Source organism: Tyto alba, unplaced genomic scaffold (assembly GCF_018691265.1).
Source record: "Tyto alba isolate M040663 unplaced genomic scaffold, T.alba_DEE_v4.0 Super-Scaffold_7, whole genome shotgun sequence".
NCBI lineage: Eukaryota > Metazoa > Chordata > Aves > Strigiformes > Tytonidae > Tyto > Tyto alba.
This window is the reverse complement of record NW_024881328.1, coordinates 8,084,031-8,106,222: the sequence shown is the minus strand read 5'-3', so window position 1 is coordinate 8,106,222 and position 22,192 is coordinate 8,084,031. Positions and strand designations below refer to the sequence as shown.

General features: G+C 39.7%; 2 protein-coding genes across 23 annotated transcripts in view; one reads left to right on the top strand and one right to left on the bottom strand.

Annotated features, from left to right (window-relative positions):
* The window catches only part of ZRANB3 (zinc finger RANBP2-type containing 3), a 55,590-nt gene extending 47,314 nt beyond the window's left edge, over positions 1 to 8,276 (bottom strand). For 2 of the 6 annotated variants that reach the window (XM_042783731.1, XM_042783732.1), the window contains exons 1-2: positions 7,834 to 8,180; positions 673 to 831 (exon numbers count right to left, since the gene is read on the bottom strand). In XM_042783731.1, coding sequence (XP_042639665.1) covers positions 673 to 831; positions 7,834 to 8,171 — 497 coding nt within the window. In that variant the 5' untranslated portion in view covers positions 8,172 to 8,180. The other 4 variants (XM_042783733.1, XM_033003129.2, XM_042783734.1 and 1 more) reach the window with 4 other exon arrangements.
* Positions 8,277 to 8,476: 200 nt separating this feature from the next.
* R3HDM1 (R3H domain containing 1) overlaps positions 8,477 to 22,192 on the top strand; it is an 89,155-nt gene continuing 75,439 nt past the window's right edge. For 4 of the 17 annotated variants that reach the window (XM_042783755.1, XM_042783756.1, XM_042783764.1 and 1 more), the window contains exons 1-2: positions 8,479 to 8,680; positions 9,505 to 9,522. The gene's annotated coding sequence lies outside the window, so the exon portion shown is untranslated. Of the gene's footprint in view, positions 8,742 to 9,504; positions 9,523 to 9,651; positions 9,830 to 22,192 lie in introns of those variants that run through there. The other 13 variants (XM_042783757.1, XM_042783754.1, XM_042783760.1 and 10 more) reach the window with 11 other exon arrangements.

Sequence of the window (22,192 nt, the reverse complement as noted above, 5' to 3'; positions counted from 1 at the left end):
ATTTTATAAATGGGGAGATAGCGTCCCCCTCCCTCTTCTCTGCTCCTATAACTAAGTAACAGACTCTTACTCAGCAAAATATTTCCAGTCTCTGATGCATAAACTATTTTTCTGATTTATCAGGTACTTAATTGTTGAATGCTTACTCTATCAGCGGCTGCACTTGCTAACCGAGCACTCTGTAAGGCTCCTTCAGCTCAGCTGTCGCTCACTGAGCTCCAGAACACCCAGAACACCCTGATTACATGCCAGAATTGTACCGAGTTTAAAATAGAATACCACACAGATGCATCAAGATCTGTTAGTCATTCTCTTAACAGCTCTACCATGCCATTAAGAACTAAAGAAACAAATGTGAATTAACTTATTTTAAGAATTCTCTATTAACATGACAAAAAGGATGGTCCTACTGATATCAACCTCCTCTAACATAAGGAGATCTTTGATACTACAGTCCTCTTTTGCATAATGCATTATTAAACATTTCATCATCCTTTGGGGAAAAAACAAAACAACTCCTCATTTTAAACCACATTATTTTAAATTTTACTAAAGATTTCTGTAACATAACTCACCACCTAGAAGCTGCTGATATTGCACAGCCTTTGTAAAAATGAATTTATGTTTACCTAAAATAATTATTTTTAACATACGACACAATAAGGATTTTACCTGCCACTTCTCTGAAGTGCAAATATGATGCCTTTCTCCTGAAAAGGAAGCAGTTTCTTTCTTAGTCTTTCAGGCAGAAAGGACAGCATAGCATCAATATTTTCTGAATAAGAAGCTTCAAGTGTAGGTGTTTCCTGGAATGTACTATCCATTTTGAACCTATGGGAAACAAAATTAAAAAAAAGAGGTCTTAAAACACAGGTCTACAATACATTACAGAATAAATCTTCACAGAACAATAATAATCACTCCATCTTGAAATATTCAGTATCTCTGCAACTTTTCTCAAGCCTTGAGAATTCTCCATAGAAAGCATAAAATAATGCAGATGATGGAGGAAGAGCTGACCACCTCAGTATCAATAAAATATTCTAACTATTCCAGCATAAAGGTCAGCATGTATCACTTCCTCAATGTTATGAAATAGTTATTTAAATAAGTTCCCCATTCACAAATGAAAGTTGTTGGCCATTTAAATAGATCTTACCTATAGACATTGAAATATAACTCTTCTAGTAAACATTTTTCAGAAAAGTTACAGGAAAAGAATTTCATTTAACCTTCTGATGATGGAACTAACAGTCCTCTAAAATTTTTAATCCTTAGAATCAAATCAGGAAAAAAGGGCAAAATACTCAAAGTTTGTGGGGAGGAAAAAAAGAAAAAAGAAAAAAAGAGTAAGGAATTTTATTCCCCTCACAAAGAAACAATCTTACCACAGAATTAATCAATGAAAATTGTCATACTGTGCTTCAAACCAAAAAATGTGGATTCTTCATTCATTTTTGTCCAAAGGGACAGGGTCAGAGAAGAAATAAGAGAACAAAAGCTAGCGTAACTTCATCAGACTTTAAACAAACAAACAAATTGTTAAAATGCTTAGTAGCACTGCTCTAATTACACATGAAGAAAGGAACAAACCTTTACATGAAAGCATTACTTAATTATTTTGTATTCATGGCCTGTGTGAGGAGCATGATTACCCTGATGACCATAGGAATAAACAATATCAGCCAAAATATGCTTCCTGTATTGTTAGCAGTAGATATTGTACTACCAGGTTTGACAGCAAAATTCTGAACATGTTGCACTCAGACTTTTGATACTGATGTATTTCTGAAGCAACCTGGAAGAAGTCAGATATGATTTGGTGGGATGAACCATTATATTCACAAGAAATGCGTTGAGCTAAGTGGTTATTTGCGTCAACTATCTAAAGGACTAAGTAACCTGTTTTTTTTACACTCACTGGTTACAAAGTAAGATAGATCCGAGAAGAATGTAAATGGTTAAAGTAATCAACATAATACAGCACAATCATGCAAAACAGAGTTTGCAATAGTTTCCTTCTATTGTCATGGAGAACGTCACAGTGAAGGAACAGCACCTCTGTATTCCTAAAGAAGTCCATTTATGAAATTTTATCTACAAAACTTGATGTGCACTCTTGCAGCTGAAGTGACATTTCTCTTCAGTGAAGAGAAACTAGCTTTAACTGCACTACTGCACTCTGTCTATAACCCAAGTTGAAAGAGCCTGGGTTTTTGCTCTAGCGCAACTATACAAACATCTCCTAACACTCTACCTTCCACATGCCTATGTTAGACTAAAACGGATAAATCCTACCACCGGGCTGGGAGGGGGGGTTCCCACTGGAAGTTTTCCAAGGCTGTGGAAGTCCCTGGCCCCCGGGAGCCCCTCTCCCTGGTGCTCAGCCAGGGCAGCCCCCAGCCGTGATGCTGCATGGTGCGGAGCCAGGCTGTGGGACAGGACTCGCTGCCTCCGTGCTGTACCGCTCACACTGATGAGCCAGCTGGGTCCTGGCCTGCTGGACAGTCAATTTTGTCCTAAAGTCAGGGAGATCAAGCGAAAAGAGGGAGGAAGGGAGTTCTAGAAAGCGCTGCAGGAAGAAGTTATCGGGAATTTGTCACGTCAAGGGAACCAAAAAAAAAAAAGGCACTGTCAGTACATTTGACAACAATGTCTGTAACTGGACACAAACACACACACACAAAAAATAACCCCAAAAATAGACCACTCCCTCACAAACAAACAAACAAAAAAGTTAAAAAAAAAAAAGAAAAAAAGCAAGGACTTAATTGTTCTGGAAATCCACCAAACTGCTGTAGAACCCTAGAAAAATTAGGATTTTGGTACATCACCAGTCAAGACTATTGACCTTCAGACAGAAAATGAGTGCGGCTCTTATGGCGAAATGACGAATTACAGGCATACCTATCAAGATACACATCACAGACATTCAGAGAACTGGAAAGAAAATGCCGCAGATGAGCCTACAGTCAAGTTCCGTGAGAATGTCATTGTGAAAGTATTGACAGGGTAACATTGGAGAGCTTCTTCTTGGAGTGCATACCTTCTTGGGCATCTACTACCATTTCTACAATGAAGCGGTCTGTAACCACAAATGTTTTGACATACTGCTTTGCTGAACAATGAGGGGGAAAAAAATTAATTTAGATTTAAAATATTGAGCAACACTCAAAGTTGAGGCATAAGGGTTGTATTTACCATTGCTATGGACTTTGTTCTATTTTGTATTACATGGCTTGGCTGCTAGAGAACCTATCTTAAGAAGCATATTCTTGAAGAGTTATTATTTGTCCCACATATACAGCCCTAGAAATATTATTGCACATGTATGAAAACAACAATCCTAACTGGAATCACAGATATGCGTGTGCATGTATTTACACATACTTCAGGACTTCTGTATAAACATGGTTTCAACCTTGTTCTCAAAAACAGGTAACTCACAGGTCTGAACACTTGATTTTACTCACTGGATGATTGCAGTCATTCACACAGCAAGAACTCCACAGCTCGAGAGAGGCTGCTGTTGTGCTTCCAACAGCATGATCAAGGCACAGAAGAACTGGTACTGTCGGCAGGAAGACAGGATCTTTTCTCCCTAGATTCGTATCAGGTCACGCACTCAAGGTGCTAACCTAACAAGAGACAAGCTCAGTGCTGCTAAACCTTCTCCTGTTACAGACTTCTCAGTAAAGATCTTCTAGGACCTAAGCTATCCAAAGATAAAGAGGGATACCTTCTGAATGTCAATGAAATAGCTAGTTATAGAGAAAGGAAATCCGGATTTCTTTTGCAAACCAGACATTCTGCGTGATCTAAGTGTGATTGCACTATCAACTGAGGCTTCCCTCCCCCTCCATTTCTATAACTGGAATCTCTCTCATGTCTTTAATGAAACAGTATTCTTGTACCTTGGGCCTCTGGAACATTCAACAGCAGATAAAAGTAGTATGATCAGAATCAAGGCGGCTCTCTGGTGCAAGTCCATCAGTGAACTTTGCTTAACAGAAGAAGGGAAGCCTCTGGGTTGCCCTGTATACCCAAGAGATGCATTTCACAGAAAAAAAGCCACAAAGCTCTGGTAAATACCTACTTCATCTCTCAGTTGAGCAAACAGAACTATTTCAGCTCTAACTGCTGAGAAAACAATCATAATCACTTCAATAGTTCTATCACAATATTTTCCACAGAGTATTTTTTTTTTCTTTAAAAGTTGATTAAGGTACTTCAACACTGCTGGCAAAAAAAAACAAACACAAAACATTTCTGTAAAGTCAACCTCAAACAAGCATGCTGCAGGATTGGTGGACCCAACAAACCTGTTCAATGCTCAGTGCTGTGATTCACCCCTAAAGAAAATTTCTGACTCATTTTCTGTGATGATTTTCTATTCTATAAAAGCAGAGAAAATTATATACTTCTGATCAGCTTGCTACATAGCTTGTTGTAAGTGACAATACGAGAATGAAATGTTAACATAATTAGCTTTCTGTTGAACTAGATTATGATAAGATTCTTTCACTGAAACATTAAATAAAAAACATGTAGTTTCAGAAGCATAGATCTGAATTAGAGGAGGCATATATGATTCATCAGGACATAGCAATACTACCATAAAAAATGCTTCTGCATCAGTCACTAATAAAGTTAAAACTGACTTTGCAGAGCTATCTTAAAAAGCAGCAACAGCAACACAGAAAGTACTAACTACCAAATATGTACATGTTTTTGTCTATTTTTTTTTCTCTAGGTGAATAATTAAAGAAATGAATGGTGACTAATTATAGAATAGGTGAATAATTAAAGAAGTCCACATGTGGTGAATAATGACCATTACAAAAACACATACAATGACTATCGTGAGCACAAGGCAAAACAGCACTATGAATTGTGCGTTACTAAACCTTCCACACATTGCTCCTTGGAAAGGCAAAGTAATTTGCATAATCACATTACCCCAAATTTTTTCTAGTTATCAACTTTATGCTCCAGTCCTCTCCATTTACCTTATCTACATTATTATTTTAACTTGGACCACAAGCTTTCAAAGATGGACTTCGCCATGTTCTGTGCATATATAACCTACCACTCTCACAGCTGATTACTGTGGAGTTTATGGCAAGTGAAAAATACCTCAGATAAAATATTTGATGCTCAAAATATGACTGCCTGAAAACATGCACTTCAGAATAGAGTTTTAAGAACTTAGATAACTAAAGTGTACTTTTTTTTTTCTTAAAGGAACACTTACATAGCTCTTTCTCAAATCTTTGAAGTTTACTTCATTATTGTAAACATGCACTTTCTAACGATCATACAAAGAATCAAGCCCTGAAGATTCAAAGGTCTCTGTCATGATTTCTGGCTAAACAGAGGTGATAAAAATCCCTATTCAGTTTATATTCATACCTGCTGCACCATTTTTTGATATCCAAAGCTATAGAAGGCACTATGAAAGGGATATTGACCCTACAAAAGATTTATTTTGCTTGTGTAGAAAATTAGAATGGTCAGTGATTAAACAACACAGAGAAAGAAATTAATTGCACCAAATTGTCTTGTACTGATTTGCTATAATAATTATACTGAGAATCGATGCCTTGTGTATAATGACTTTGGCAGCAGTGGTCATTTATATTTTGTTTTGAGACAGATCAATTATGTACACCTCTGTAGTAAGGTCAACAACTAAAAATAGCCTTTTAAAAAAAAAAAAAAATCTAGTCAGAGCAGCAGAACACCAGTTTGTGTCTGTTGTCCTACCCATTGCAGATTCAGAATCTCTAAGAGAGAAAGATTAGTGCATGTTTTCTCTAACTACGATTGCTCATTTGTTTCTGTGCATCCCATCAACTTTCCCACACCTCTAGATCACAAGCTCTGGAACTTTAGTTTTCTAAGACAAAATAGACCTAAAAGGTTTGGTGTGGAGACTTAACTTTTCACTCGTAATTCATACAGCTACAGAAGTTCTATGAGTTAAAAAAAAAAAAAAAAAAAAAAAAAAAAGGTATTTTCTCAAGTGTTTTAAAGGGAATCAGAATGATATAGCAAATTACTAAACCCAGTAACTTTTAATTTAAAATTGCTTTAGTATCTCAGGACTAGGTAGTGGTAAACGACCCCAACTTTTAAAAGCAGGAATGGGAAAGACCTGCGGAACTACAGCATGATTCATTTATAGGGAATAAAAATAATTAAAAATCATGAATCGTAGAACTTGTGAACACCAGGATAAATGCATCTATTTGGTGGGAGTCAACACATCTTATGCAAAGGTGAGTCTTATTTTTCAAGTCTACTGAAGTTTTTTTGAAGAGGGTCTACAACAATGCACCTATAAACTCGTTGATGTAGTACAGTTTCCACCATTTTTCAAAATTAAATTTCAACAGAATAAGTTCTATAAGCGTATTTATACAGTAATTATAATTTCCAGGAAAACTTTTGAGAAAGACCCTCAAACTTTTAAGAAAACTGAGCTGTCATGTGAAAAAACTGCATTGAAACTTTTTTTTAAAAAATACAAGCAATTAGACTGTTCATACACGAGAGCAATAACATCAGCAATATTTCAAAGGAATCTGCTCCAACTTCTATTATGTTCAATGAATTAATAAATGATCTGTAAAAGTATGTAACCACCAAGGGATAAAGGCAGTGGAAATACTAGTAAAATAAAATAGAATAATAATTCAAAAATCCGGAATTCTGCCTGTCAGTGCTACTGCCATACTGTATTTCACTGCAGACCCTTATCCCTCCAGAGGTATGTACTGTTGGGGGTATTTCCCCAGGTGAGATGTTTCTTTATTGGAAGGCTGTGTGCAAGACTAATGAATGAAATCTTCAAAGACTATTTAAGTTTTGCAATAGCTGTTTGTCAACACAAGATGATAAAAATAATATAAACCCACTATTTATTTTTACAGGCCACTAAGTATAGCCTTTGAATGCAGCTCAGTAGCAGATGCCTAAAACAAATTAGTATTTCCATCAAGCATTTCCTTCGTAAATCTCCTCTTGATGGTCTTAACTGCTCCACAAGTGCATGTTCAATAAAACTTAATAGGAAATTTAAGGCTCTGAGAAAATCGTGGGACCGTGGCTGACTTATTTATCAACCATTTTCCCACCATATTAAAGAATTTTAAAACTACCCAAGTCACAAGAACACAGCATTTTTAAAAACGTTACCATAAAAAAAAAAAAAAAAATCAGACAGAACAAAGGATATCACAAAGCTCTGTAGCACCCAAAAGTTTTTTCCACAGGCCAGGGGAAAAGAGATACCTTAACACCTGCCCAGGGGCAAGGTTTGGGCTTTGTTTTTTTTTTTTTTTTTCCTCGGAATTACGCAATTCCCAGCACCCATCAGCGCCCTGCGGTAGCAGAACTACCGGAGCACAGGTTGCCACAACCCAGCAGCAGCTGCCGGGGCGGCCCCAACCGGAGACCTTCTGGCACAAGCCGGAGGCTGAGCAAGCACAAGAGTCACCTGGAAGCTCGTCCCGTTACACCGAGCGAGTCCCAGCCGGGGCAGCCCCGCCGCTGCGCGGGCTGCGGGCTCAAACCGGCGCCGCCCGGAAATGGTGGAACCTGAGGGCGGGTGGGGGGAAAGGAAGTGAGGGGGGGGGAGCGTAGGGCGCTTCCCGCCGGGCGCGCAGCTCTTCCGGGCTCGGGGACCGTTTTTCCTTTTCCGTTTTCTACCCCACCCTCAGCGAATTAAACGGCATGTTCCTGCCCGGCCGTGCCTTGTACCGGCCCCTGCTTCGCTCGGATGGTGGGCGGGGTAGAGAGGGGAAGCGGGAAGGAAGGCGGCGCGGTTACCTCACGGCAGAGAGCCGCTCCGGGAGGGGCGGGCGGGTGGGTTGGGCGGAGAGGGTGGCAGGCGCCGGAATGGCGTGAAGCGAAGGGCCCGCAGGACGGAGCACCCCAGGCGGTGCCGTCGGCTGTAGAGGTTGAGGGGGGCAAGAGCGGCTGAGGGCTGGAGCCGGGGCGAAGGGGGGGCGGTGCGCGGCTAAACCGGGACTACAGCTCCCGTCCCGCCCTGCGCCGGCACCTCGGGCTGTTCTGGCGCCTGCCGGGGGAGTCCCATCGGGGGTGGGGGGGTACTGCTGCTTGGGATGGGCCGTACCCACTCCGGCGGCGGAGCTGCTGGGGCGCATTAAGGCTAAGAGAGGGTTACCGCCGCCCGAGGAAAGGGGAGCCACGGAGGAGGGGGCGCCCAGGCTGTCAGTAGCGGCGGGAGCGGTCCCTCTGCGCGCTGCCAGCGCTCGTCGGCTGCCCACCGCGGGCGGGCGTTACACGGTGCCGGTCTCCGCGCCAAAAGAGGGGTTCTCGTTGGTGGTGGCGGCCGTCTGTCAACTCGGCGACGCCCCCCGATTGGCCGCTGCCTTCTGGGCGGGCTTGCGCTGGCGTAAGCGCTGAAGAGGCACCACTCGCGGGCCGCGCCGGGGGGGAGGCAGCCGCGCCGCTAATTGGCGCGCGCGGCCGTTAATCACTGGCGCCCCGCGCGACTATTGGCGGCGACGGCGCGGCGGGGCGGGCCTTTCTCTCCGCCGCGGCAGCAGGAGGAACCCGGGCGGCTGTCGGGGCTGGCGATGGGGTTAAGCGCCCCTCGTGCGTGAGCCTGCCGCCGCTGCGCCGGCCCCAGCTCGCCGGCCGCGCTGCCGCGGTAAGGAGGCCGCTGCCCCGCCGGGGAAGGCGTCTGTGCGGGCGGGCGGAGGCGGGAGGAGGTGAGGCGGGCGGGGGGGGGGGGGCGGTCGGCCGCGCCCGCAGTGCGGAGAGCGGGGGGCAGCGGCGGAGGGAGGGCGGCCGCGCCGCCGAGCGGGCAGGCCCGCCCGCGGTGGGGGGGGGGGGGGGGGGGAGGGGCGCGCGCCGCGTCCGTTGGGGCCGGCTGCACCTGCATGTTGTGGGGGCTGGGGAGTGTGGGGGGGGGGGGGGGGGGGGCCGGGGGCCGGCCCCGTTTTCCTTTCCCTAATCTAGGCACGGCTGGCCAGCGGAGCCGGGGCACGGCACGGAACGGAGCGGCGCTCCCGCCGTGGGGCCGCCGGTCGGTCCCCGGGGCTGCGCCCTCGGCCTGCCGCAGCCCGGCGTCGGCCTGGCCTGGGGTCTGTCCCGGCCGCGCTGTCGCCGTTACTTCTTGTAGGATATGTTGGTCCCTGGCCAAGCGCTCTCCGGGAGCGGGGGGTAGGGACCCGGTTGATGGCCCTTACAGCGCCCCGAGCCCTTCAGGCGGTGGGTTCTAGGGGGTATCAAGTGTTGCAGGGGTGGGGTTTTCGGGTTTAGCCCCTCGGGTTAGCAGTAGTTGTTTGCAAGCGTGCTGCACTAGGATCGGCTATTGTGGGTTCCTGTTTAGATTTCCCCTTATGTCGTCTGGGAGAAAAATGTTATATTCATCTTACCTATGATGGTGTTGGGAGAGGGTTGTTAATCTATTATGCTTTTTTTTCTTTTTTCTGTCGCATGTTGGACAATTCTGCATGTGGATATATCTAGCGTGCTATAATCCAAAGTGTAAGTAGAATCGAGAGCAAACTGTGTCACAGCCTGGTTTTTACAGCTTTTTAATAACATTTTTAAATGAGTTTTCAGCACTTGAAGACGGCTTTCACTTTATGAGCGAGACAGAATGAGACAGTAAAAGAAGTGAGGCATAGCTGTTTCTTACACTGAGTCTAAGAAGAATTCAGGTTATTCACCCTAAGACATTTGCACAAATTCTGTTTTTAATTAAGCCTGTAGTACAAGATACACGTTGGTGGTTTTGTGTGGTCTCTATAGAAGACTGAATTAGGAAGGTGATAGAAAAAAACCCAGACAAGTGAGTGATGGCTACTTTGTTTATGGTGTATTGTCAGATAATATAATCTACAGAAGTGCGTGGTGTTTTGGGGTGGTTTTTAAATTGTATTCATTTTAATATTGATGCGCTTTTTTTATTAGCCTAAAATTAGAGAGGTCTTGTGTGCCTCATGCAGAATAAGAAACGTGTTGAGGTGTTTTTCTCTTGCAGTGTCTGATACTAGCCTTTTTGCATTGAGGCATTAACGTGCAATTTTCCACAGGGTTACTTTCTCATGTCTTGTCTCCTACAAGGAGTATTGTACTTGAGACTTGCTTTTTGGTTGAATACTAAGCTGAAGACATGATCACTACAATCTTACAGTGCAATATTTCTTGTTAATGTTAGATTAGGAATATGTATTTATAGTTAAAGTGAAAGCACCAAAAATGAAGTTCTAAAATTATTTTTGAAAAGGTTTTATTCAAACAACTTGCTATTCAGGAGAAAAAAAAGGCAATGGAAACATATTTTCTTCCACAGTCTTACATTTGTTTGTTAGAAATTATATTGTTGGCAGGCAGATAATATTGAGTGTTTCTTTTACAGGAGGTAGTGTGATGTTGAGAGTTTGAGTATTTTGTAGAAAATCTGTAATCTGTGGTTTACATTAATCCCTATTAAAAAAAAAAAAAAAACCCACAACCCAATGGTAAAGATAATACAAAGAAAATGTAGTATTTCTAACTGCATTGCTCACTATTGCTAGGTCACTTTTTATTTATTTTACAGAACTGTAAATTGTTATTAAGATGAACCACAGATTTTCGCAGGAGTAAAAATGTGTTTGACTAAATACCAGTAATTTTAAGGGGTGTGCAGTGTACTGGATTAGGTTTGTTAGCAATTTCCCAGAAACTATTTGTTAAATATTTGGGATGGGTGAATTACTCAGATCTGTTGCAGTGGTCCTCTGATTATATTTTATTTTTCTGTGTGTATATAGAGGAATAAAGGAGGAAATCTGAGGAGACAGACACTACTACTTTCTGCTTTCTTGTCTTAAACATAATTCTCTCTGTTTTTTTTCCTTCTTTTAACTTGTATTAAGTTTTTTGGTTTTAATTTCTTCTCATGTTTTGGTATTTTTGCCTTACATCATAGTCTTACATATTTTATACTACTTGCTTAAAGTCTGTCTGTGAAACTGCTGCAAACTAGCTGGCCGTTCTAGGTGAAGTGCTTTAGATGCAGTTCTGGATATGAAACACAAATACCTTGGTTTTGTGTTTTATTCAGTTGAAAGATGCTGTCAGTTTGCTCCAGTAGTCTAGGTTAATTTAAGTTCCTGTATCATTTTATCACCATTTTCACACATTTACTTCTCCCCAGTCTGTTTGTCTAAGAAACGCAGTGCCACATCTTTTTAATTACAGTGATACATTTGGAGTTTCAAGGTGCTGTGTTCTAGACTTTTAAAAGTAGTTGATACAGTTGCATTTTTTTGAACTCTTTGGGAAAAATGGGATTTTTGACAGCATGTTCATTAAGAGTGGGTTGCAAGATAATATTAAAGGAACAATACAAATCTTGAACTGGCTAAAATGTAGCATGCATTCCATTTTTAAAAACCTTTAAATATATGTATATTGACAGCATTGCTCTGTTTTGGTGAGCTAGACAACTCTATGCTCTTTTATTACCTGCATGAAAATACCAACAACATTGGATGTCTTGATTAGTGATAGCTAGTAAATTTACTATTAAAGTGCATAGATTCTGAAACTTCCCAACACACTCTAATTCTTAGTTCGTAGATATGAAGAGAGTTAAGCAATAGCCAGTAAATACAAAATACTGTAATGCATGGGTGTAACAACTAAGGAGCTTTCACAGAAGTGGTATTCTGTAATCCTGGCATGGCTAGGTTGGAAGGGCTGCAGGAGTGTTGGGGTTTGGGAGCCCAGTTAAGCTTTTAGTGGCAGTTTTCCCATGTACATTCCACCTAGTAGCGGCTGGATAGGAATGACCCAGGAGCTTTTGTTAGACGCTGCATTCCAAATTGAGCCTTTTAGTAATGGAAAGATGAGTCGTTTGGCAACGCAAGACCTGAATAAGGTCATTCACCCCATACTCTTTAGGCAAGAAGAATCTATGTGAAAGCCTTAATGTGGTGCTTGCTGTGGGTGATAGGTAGTGTCCATGCAAGGCCATTAAAATAGATTTTATGTGTTTATTTGTTGACTTTTCTTTGAGATGGTGGACTGATGTGCTATATTACAATGTTAAGAGATTTTTGAAAGCTGTACTGGAAAGCTCTATTTCTAGGAGATCATAGATCAGCAACAGCTTATGATTAAATATTGTTGGGAAAATTGTGCTTTCAGCCTGCCTATAATCTTATTTTGATTTCATAACTTTTTGTAGGAGTGCTTTAGAGAAAAGTGTCTGAAACCAGATTTAGGGAAGCTCAGCAGGCTTAATTACAGAACAGCCTCCACTGCTACTCTTGTGCATAAGTTAATCTTCTGCAGTTTAATGTATGTATTGTGAGAATCCTGTCAATGTGTCATTCTATGATATGAACTCTTCTTCAATATATATAATTAGGTTTCCAAGAATATTATATTTGGTTGTTTTATGTTTGCATCCAGGCTGCTGAAGCAAACTGTAGATTTGAAGAGCATCGCTGTGGGATACTTAGTCAAGGGTTTCTTTTCTATTCTTTATCTTGGATCTCTAGAGGGGAATGGTGCATTAGCTCTCTGCAGCCATTGATTTCTGTATAAACATTTATATACTGTGTTATTCACCTGTCGTTAATCTGCTGCTGTGTTTTTCTGTTCTTTTATCTCTTTTCCAACATCAATTCTTGTTACTCTTCAATCTGCGTCTCAAAAATTTGTGTATAAAATGTAATTTTGACCTTTATTTAACATTCCCAACTCTTTCCTCTGCCCCATCCCTGGTTTTATTTGTTAGGAAGTTTGTACTGCCATTTATGAAAGATCTTTGTCCAGTCATGTGTATAGAATGGTCTGAAGGTTTAAGCTTGTGAGGACAAACATCTTAAATATCATTAAAACTATGGATAAATATCATAGCATAGTTGCTCTTTCATTTTGAAAGCATAGTTTTGGATACATTGCGTTATCAGGTCAAAAAATAACCTCTATAAGGCATAAATGTAGAAGGTGTCTTTGGATTTGGTTTAGCTAACCATTCGTAGCAAAGATTTGGTGCTGAGTTTTGTATTTTTCTAGAAAAAGTTCTCTATGATTGGCCAGCAGTTAACCTACCACAGTTTCTTTGAAGAAGTATGTTTGCAGCTAGATGAAGTGTCATAGCTTTCTGTGAAGTGTCCAACTAAACCATTTTACTTCATATTTTGGTGAAGCAGGATATAGATAGGTGTGCTCCTTTGCAAATATCTGCCTTTGTGAAAGAGGTTGTCTGTCATATTGACATATCCTTAGCTTTTTATTCATGCCCTCTGTCACCTCCCTCTGATCTGTTAAATGAGCTAGTGTGAGGAGTTTCTGAACGTTTCACTTACAGCTGTGGAAGATTTTCTGTCAAACTGAAACGTGTATAGGGAGGCTCGCAGGAGCAGTTTCACTGGCAGATGGAGGAAATGGTGACTGGAAGTGAGATCAGTGACTTCTTTAGCACAGCTGAATCTAGAAAAGGCTGTTGGTGTGCAGCTGGTGAGTGAAGTTTGAACTAATTCGAGTGCTTCTGCCAAGAGCAGATTGAGGAGTGTTCTCACAGTCCTTTTTGATGTCAGAACTTTGGGCATAAAAACCTCCTGCTGGTGGTGAGTAGCTGGGAGCAGTTGCATCATTGACCGGCATGCTGGAGCCACCAGAAGATTTCCATCTGTTTTTATATTCTAAATGAGCTCAGAAGAAATCGGTATGTTCTTGTGGAGATACAGGAGGAGTTTTGAGAGGCGTTAGAAAACTGTTGACCCTTATAACTTAGGCTTTGATCAAATGGTCAGTTTCTGTGCCCAAATGATGCAGTAGCAAAATTAGTAAATCAGTTTGTGGGGACTTCTTGTCCATGCTACAACAGTGTGATTTGGAACATTTCAACAGAAGGTACACTAAAAAGCCTGTTTCCTTTGAAGCACTGTAAATCCCTCTATCTTTTGGATGAAGAGCTGCATTTTAGGTTCAATGTGCACTGTAGGTGTTTAAAGAGTAAAACTTGGTGCCAGAATTAGATTATTTTTTTCCCTTTCTTTTATAATCTATTGAATCTATTCCATAACTTAAAGCAAGAACTGAACCCTTGCCAATTTCTGTCTTCCCTTAGAAGTAGCCTGATTGGTTAGCATAGCTACACAGAATGTCAGTACCTTGACTCAAAATAAAACTTGGCTTGTCTTTTTGAGTTGATGCATCCTTATCCTTCTTATACTTGGGAAGCCAGATTATTCCCGAACAGGAACTTTTGCCTAATGGCTTTCCAAGGGAAAACTAAGGGAAATGGACTTAATTTCTTGTGTTAATGACTGTTGCATATATTTCAGTGGAAAAAACTGGTAAAATGGATAATTGGATAATCATATTATCTGCTGATGGTAGTTCTACTGTTAGAATTTACAATAACAAATCTTTGATTTTTTTACTTGCAATGAGGATTACAAATGATTAGTCTCCTAGTTTAGGAAGTGTTGTTTCTTTTTTGTTTTGAACACATCAAAGTGTTCTTTAATGTATTGCAAATAATCTCTAAAAAGGATTCCAGGCTTGTGCTTCGTCTCACATTGTGTTGTTGTCATGGAAAAATAAACTCCTTTTTCAAGGGTTTAAAGCTGTACTACAGGCCAGTACCAGTACTGCTTTGAGGTGTCATCCTTGTGGTATGGATTGGGAGGAGGAAGAGAACATGCAAAGCTATTAAGTGACTTCATGGAGGCTCCCATAGGAATACTAATGCCTTCTGGTTAGACTTGTGGTCTAGTAAATGGATATGAATCTTTCAAACAAACTAACGTGTTAATTTATAAAAATGTCATTATTTTCATCCTAATGCTTTGTGTGGTAACACTACACAGGTCCTGTTTCCCCTCTCTGTTTTCAAATAATGGCTTCTGGAGAGGAACACCTGTATTCCTGTGGACATTCTTGTTACTGGGAGAAGCAACTGAGTCCAAACTAAGCTTAGCTAGTAACTGTTTAAATACAGAATAGCTTTCATGCAGTGTAATAAGTAGTACCATGGTTTGATTAAGATTTCTGAGCTCTGAATAGTACCTTTAAACTAAATTCTTAAATCAATAATATGAACAGAATAAATTACATTACTGGGCTAACCCAATTATTGCAATGTATTATATTCCAACAGTTGGCTGTTCATCATTAGGCGTAGTGACATCCCATTAGTTGCTACTTAATCTTTACTGTCACTGTTAAGTTTAATTTGAAAAGCACAAAGAGCAGTAGTCCTTATTAAGACTTGCATATCAAAATAGTAGTGAAAGCTGTTCCAGCTCAGAATACAACCATCTTTTTATCTGGCCTTTTCTGTTGAAATGTTGGACAACATTAAAAGCTGGATTTGTGTGTCTATCTTCCTTGGTCCGTAGCAGTATGAAGACTTAAAATTACAGTGTTCTATGAAGATCAGGAAATGTAAATGTGTAGGTATTCTCTCAGTATCTCTTTTTCTTGTCCTGTCTTCCAGTATGCAAAGAAAAATAGGCTAATTTTAATCAGGAAAAAGGTTAGCCCATTTTTAACATGTGCAATAATTGGGGGTGGGAGACCTTGAAAAGACTCTTCAGCTCTGATCAGACAATATGTGAATTTAGGCATATTTTAGAATTGTCACCACTGATCTAAAGCCTGTTGCTTGACTGAGATCAGAGTGATCTGATGGGGTTCTTAACTGTCCGGCTAAATATCTTGTCTCCCCATGCTGCTGCAGAAAGGCAGCAGAGTCTCCTGTAGATCTGTGTCATAGCTGCCCACACTAGATACCTATCAGGGCAGCTGACTAACTTTTGACATGACAAGTAAGAAAGTCCTCATACATGAAGTCAGCTTTACTACTGCTCATATCTTTTTAATCTCAGGTTTCTGATGTTTGCAGTATCAGTAGTTGTTTTCTGTATCCATGTTTTATTCATGTCTGTGTATACTGCAGTTAAATGGTTATAATGGCAGTGATTCTAAAACTTATAAACTACATTTGAATTCATAATACCCATGTACTATATAGAGGTTAAATGTAGTCATGACTTCTGTAAGGAAGATGGATTCTCTCACATATATAATGGTATAAGATACTTCGATAGAAAGTGTTAGAGGATGTAAAATTGTTCTTAAACTTTTTGATAAATGAAGTACAAGTAAGTAGATTTTCTTCAGTTTCTTTTAATTTTAATGAAAAATTCTTGCTGATCATAAGAAGGCTTCTTACCAGGCTAATTGAAACTCACATTGGATGAACAAAAAAATTTCAGTTGGTTCCCAGTGGATCTAGGCCATCCAGGTACTCTTGTATTAAATAGCAGTAATTATCAGTAAAATAATGGAATGTTTGTGGACAAGTATGCAACTTGATGCACTGTACAGTGCATGAATGTGCCTGAAGACTGAAAAGAGAGACTCTGTGGGACATTTAGTCCAGTCCCTTCTTATTACCGGAAATAATCCTTTCATAACTGTGTCAAACTTTATCTTAATGCTAATTAAATTGAGAGCTGTCTTCTTTCCTGCTGAACAACAGTTGTGAGATCTGGTTATGTGATGTCTCCTGGCCTCCAGCCTGACTGACTGTGGCAAACTTACAGACATAGAGTTTTGTGGCAACATTTTCATCTAGCTTTAGTTCCTCTACCCACCTGTTATCTACTACAGCCACACGTGCCATCTAATAAAGACCTGTCCTGTTCAGTCTGTGCTTTGACTAAGCTAGATGGTCTCTTTCAGTCTCTTTTCCAGCTATCTTGTTTTTAGAGTGAAATTATGTTTTCCGTGGAAGTTTTTACTAGTACAGATACCACATTCCCTATGAGGTCTCAACAGGGCTTTATTAGAATGACATTTATGCTTCTGTAGTTTTTCTGAGAATAACTTGAATGGGAGGTACATCTTACTGCATTTACCTTTTCTAAGGCTACATTACATTGTGAGTTTAGCCACAGAATCAATACTGAATTTAGGTTTGGTTAACTATTTGTCTTGCATCTTAGTTCTGTTGGAAGACTGCTTGCTTTAAGAATTCCTGTCACTGGTAACAGTAAGTACTGTTATCAGTACCTTTAAGATCATCTTTTTGCCTCTGCTGGTGGTACTTCCCACATTTGTCATCCAAAGATGTTAGTATTACATCTTATATAGTAGGATTGAAATGAAACAGAGCTCCATTGCTAACCACTTAGCCCATTTCTCCCTCACTGCCTTATTTATCCTCTCTTTTAATCTATTCCTTGTTACAATACCTTTTGTCAGTAAGTCTTCTAATTACTGGAATAATTTTTGATAATCTCCATTGTCTCTACTTTATCAATTTCCTGTATAATACCACATGGAATTCAAATAGATCAGGCCTACTCCCTTTATTTTTTCTAAGAAATATTATTTTATTAAATAGAGCTGTTTGGCACAATATGTTACGCGTTTTTCTGTCAACTCATTTTCCATTGACTTTGGTGCCTTTGAATCATTCTTTCCTTTAAAATTTGTTCAAAATCCAGGCATACAGTTATTTTTTCCTTATGTTCAGTTTTGTGCTTGTCATTCTAACATCAAATGATACCCTCATGTATTTTGTACTGTTGCAAAAAAAAAAGAAATCTCTGCTTTTGGGACTTCTGATCTGTTGAGATAGTTCTTAAAATTTCTGTAGTTAGTGGTTATGCTGTCTTCAGCATTTACATTATGAATCTTATTTTTCCTTTGAATGTATTCTTCCAAATTCAATTTCAGATGTGCTATAGTGGTTTTATTGAGTTCTTCTTCTTTTTCTGTTTATATGGGTAACGAACTTTTTGTTAGCAAGTTCTGACTCAGACTGGTAACTTGTGTTTCTGACTTGCAAGGCTTACCTTTTGATTGGTCAGTCTGTTTTGGGGTGCGGTATTTTTGTGGGGTTTTTGTTTGGTGTTTTTTTTTTTTTAGTTTTTCTCTTCCTCTGCGTTTAACCACACATTCAGCTGTATGAATATTCATTTTAAAGGGCTCTCCTCCCTTCCCAACCCCTTCTCCCTCTGCCTTAGGAAATCTGTAGTGAGGTACTGTAGAGAAGATTCCTTGAGTAATCTATACACGCAACATTGTTAAATATTACAGAAAAATTCATTGATATATCTTCATATATATTATTGTAACTGTGTATTGTATATCTGTATAAGGAAATGGTACATCAAGGGCAGCCTGGTTATCCTCAATCCCTAGGTTGTTGTAGCCTGAGGCTATATCGAAGTCCCTGTCCTGGGTTGCTTGTAAATCCTTTTGATTAGAGAAATGCAGGATTCTAATAATTAGTAATAGCTATAAATTATTAATAATACTTTGCTTGAATATTCTGACTATATTAATCAGATTATTAAAGATTGGCTTATTTAGTGGTAGGCCTGTGTTAAAGTTTGCTGTCTCTTTAAACCATCTCCTTTTCTCATCCCATGTTTGGTGTAACAGAGAATGACTGTAGCACTGACTTTCTGATCTGGTCAAGCTTCCTGTTAGGCAAAGCATAATACAAGTTGTAAATCAACACCTTAAAATGTGAAAAATCTGATTTACAGCATGATTTTCTTTTCTGTTCTTTTAAGTTTTCAAAACCTTCAACTAAGGTTGCAGAAAATGATGCTCCATGTTTTTTTTTTTTTCTAGTTTGGGAAAGGAGGAATCAGCTCTCAGTCTCCCTTGTGCTTGAGTCCAGACAGTTAAACTGCTGTTCTGATGACGATGTGTTGCTGATGAAGTGTGTAATAGGAAGTAGCAAGATGCTGATTTTACTCTTAGTTTCGTTAACAGGATTTTCAGTTTAAATATATGAAATCATGCTTAAACAGCTGTTCAATGAGGCCATCATTAGTGAAACAATTGTCTTCTGACCTCCCTCTGACTAGAAAGTTGAACAAAGGAATTTACAAGATTCAACTGCAATGCAGGGAACTGCTCAGCACTGGATCTTAAACCCATTTAGGCTGAAGCTGCTGCAGAGGATAGTAGCTCATTTATAAACAATGCAGGAAGACTAGCTGTAAGAATCATATACTTTAATCTTCTGCAAGTTAGACTGTCTCCACTGAACATTCTTTCCGAATTGTGGATACTACAGAAAATTGGTTTAGCTATAATCTAATTCAAGAAGCTTTACTGACATGGAAGGCTTTGCTGGTAAAACTTGACCAGATGTCAACTTACTGTTGTAAGATTTCACTGGGTGAACTTCAGTTTAAAAACTGGTTCTAGCTGCCTGTGGGGTATTCAGATCTGTGTGGCTGTCACCCATGATGACAAGACAATTTAATATGTAACCTGTTCCAAGGCTTGTCCTGAAATTAATGCACATTAACTGAAAATCAGCTAAACTGAAACAATTGCATTTAGTAAATCAGAGGATCACTGAGTCCATCTGTCAACCCAGCACTGCTGAATCCACCACTAAACATTTTCCCTAAGTGCCACATCTACACATCTTCTAAATACCTCCAGGGATGGTGACTCCACCACTTCCCTGGGCAGCCCATTCCAATGCTTGACAACCCTTTAGGTGAAGAAATTTTCCCGAATATCCAATCTAAACCTCCCTTGGCGCAACCTGAGGTTGTTTCTTCTCATCCTGTCATTTGTTACTTGGGAGGAGAGACCGACCCCCACCTCACTACAGCCTCCTCTCAGGTAGTTGTAGAGAGCGATAAGGTCTCCCCTCAGCCTCCTTTTCTCCAGGGTAAACAATCCCGGCTCCCTCAGCTGCTCCTCACACAACTTGTGCTCCAGACCCTTCCCCAGCCTCATTGCCCTTCTGTGGGCACACTCCAGCACCTCAGTGTCTGTCTTGTAGTGAATAGCTTCATGGAGAATCGAAGACTTTATGAAAAAAGTATCAAATAATTGGATTTTCTATCTTTTACTGTATTTTTGAAACTTTTTTTGATAATGTCAGCTTTGTAGTTTGTAGTTACAAACATTAATATACAGTAATATTTTGGCATATGAATTTGTATCTCTATACACAGACTATGTTAATCTCCAGAAACTGGGAACTTTTCTTAAAATAACTGCAAATTTTACTATTTTATTAGTGTTTAAAACAGATCTCAAATCTGTGACAAAAAACCCCAAAAGGTGCAGCAGGTATATTTATTTATTTATGCGTATATCATTACAGCTTCTTGGTGAACTCATAGGGAAGAACAGTTCTGTCCTACAATAAGTTAAGATAATTATTTTCTGTCACATTCAGAAAAAGAAGAGTGTTACAGCTGGTCTTGTCCAGATACTCAAATCATTGCTGACCAGCTAATCAGAGACTTTGTGGGAAAGTCAAATCAAGGAATTTGTTAGTTCTGAAATGTTAGTGGTGTATCGACTTAACAGAATTGAAAGTTTTAAATTAACAAAAATCTTGCCAAGTCTTGCTTACATTGCTTTTTGAGTGCAATAATAGAATATCTCTAGATTGTGCATAAGGCTTCCCCCATAGCATTTTGTATGTGGCAAAATTCCTGCTATGGATGTGCATGATGGATTAAGTGTGTCCTGTTCTCAGTCTGGTCCTTACTTTGTAATTGCCAAGATTTGTTCCTGTCCCCCTGGAATTATTTTTGAATCAGTACAAGGAGAATCTTAGAAAATTACATTTAGTTTTGGCTTAGAAAAACTATTCTTTTAGATTAAGTAACAGTATTTTATGTAAAATAACTGCTTATGTCTCATCACACTAGAGCCATGAGCCTTTTTTGTTCAGACTAGTGATCTTGCCTTACATATCATGTTAAAACAACAGAGATAGTCACATTTAGAACTGTTAATAAATATTCTAGACAAGGTATATATTATTTCCATCTGTGGTGATAGAGTAAGGCTGTTGCTTTTATAAATCTCACTATTCAGGAGTACATATGAATAATTCAGTCAGGAGTCTAAGATCATCGTATATTGCCACCTGCTCATTATTCAGAAATTCTTGTTACAGTCTGCTGTTGCCCTAGCAACATTCTGAAAATTAGTGTTGCATCTATGAAAAAGCTTTTGTTTATCTAGCAAAGCCCACTATCCAATCTGCATTATTGCAGGATGCATCTCAAGTAATGACTCCAGGTCTCAGCCCTAGTTGTTTTAAAAATAATAGTCTCCTTTTATGTGGCATTAATTGAAAATTGTTCCTTTTTTATATATATAAAAAAAACTAGTCATAGATATTTAATATGATGCTGATTTTCCTTACAGTTCCTTTAGGGTCTGCTAATGCCATTATATTATCTAAGTAGAGATGCTTGACTGTACAAATCTGCAAGAAAGTAAAAATCACATGTTGACTCCTGGGGTACTTAGGGTCCCTCTCTGTCTCTTCCTACCCATCTCTCTCCTCCCATCTTTCTTCTTCCCTCTGATTTGTACATGAGAAGTCAGATTTTGTTTAACCTTAAACACTCTGCGATTTAAAAAGATCTGTCTTTGTGCTTATGTCGTTGACATTAGCCAAATTTGGGGCGGGAGTAGGGGTGGTGTTAACAAAGTCCTTGAAACTGCTAATGCCACAGCTAACAGAAGTCTCTCACAACTTCAGCTCTCGCTGTTTTAGGTTGAACATACTTATCTCACAAGATATACCAACACCATTTACTTTTAGAACAAAATCAAGGAGTAAAGCTGATAGTCTGGATTATTTCTTTTGAAGAGAAAAATAAATTGAGAAACAAGGCTAAAAATATCCAACTTCCCAAATCTTCTCCATTGTTGTGAAGCAAGAGAAAAACTGCAACCCTTTCCCTAGCCCCTGTTTTACACATGGTTCAGATCCTCCTTCCATGTTTTATTGTCATTTGTTCTGTTCAACCCTACAGTTACTCTCATTCCTTTCTGTATGGGTGGAAGGTAACGCATACCTGATCTGAGGAAACTTGTCACTCTTGTCTTATTTGACCTGTTGGGTTTCAAATTCAGTGTTTTGGAGAGTAATAAAGACTTTTGCTGGATTATCAAACTGTAATGAAACTTCACTCTAGAAAAATACTTACTTGTCCAGACTCTTATGTCTCCCTTGGTTTAAACTAATGCATTCCTTAGTCTTTTGCTCCTGAAGTACTCTGACTGGAACTGACGAGAAGTTTTATGGTTTCTTATGGGTTTTCTTTGTGCTTGTTTCATGATGTGGAAGCATGCTGGCAGCCATTACTACCAGTTTGCAATGTTTGAAGAGTACATGGAACAGAGA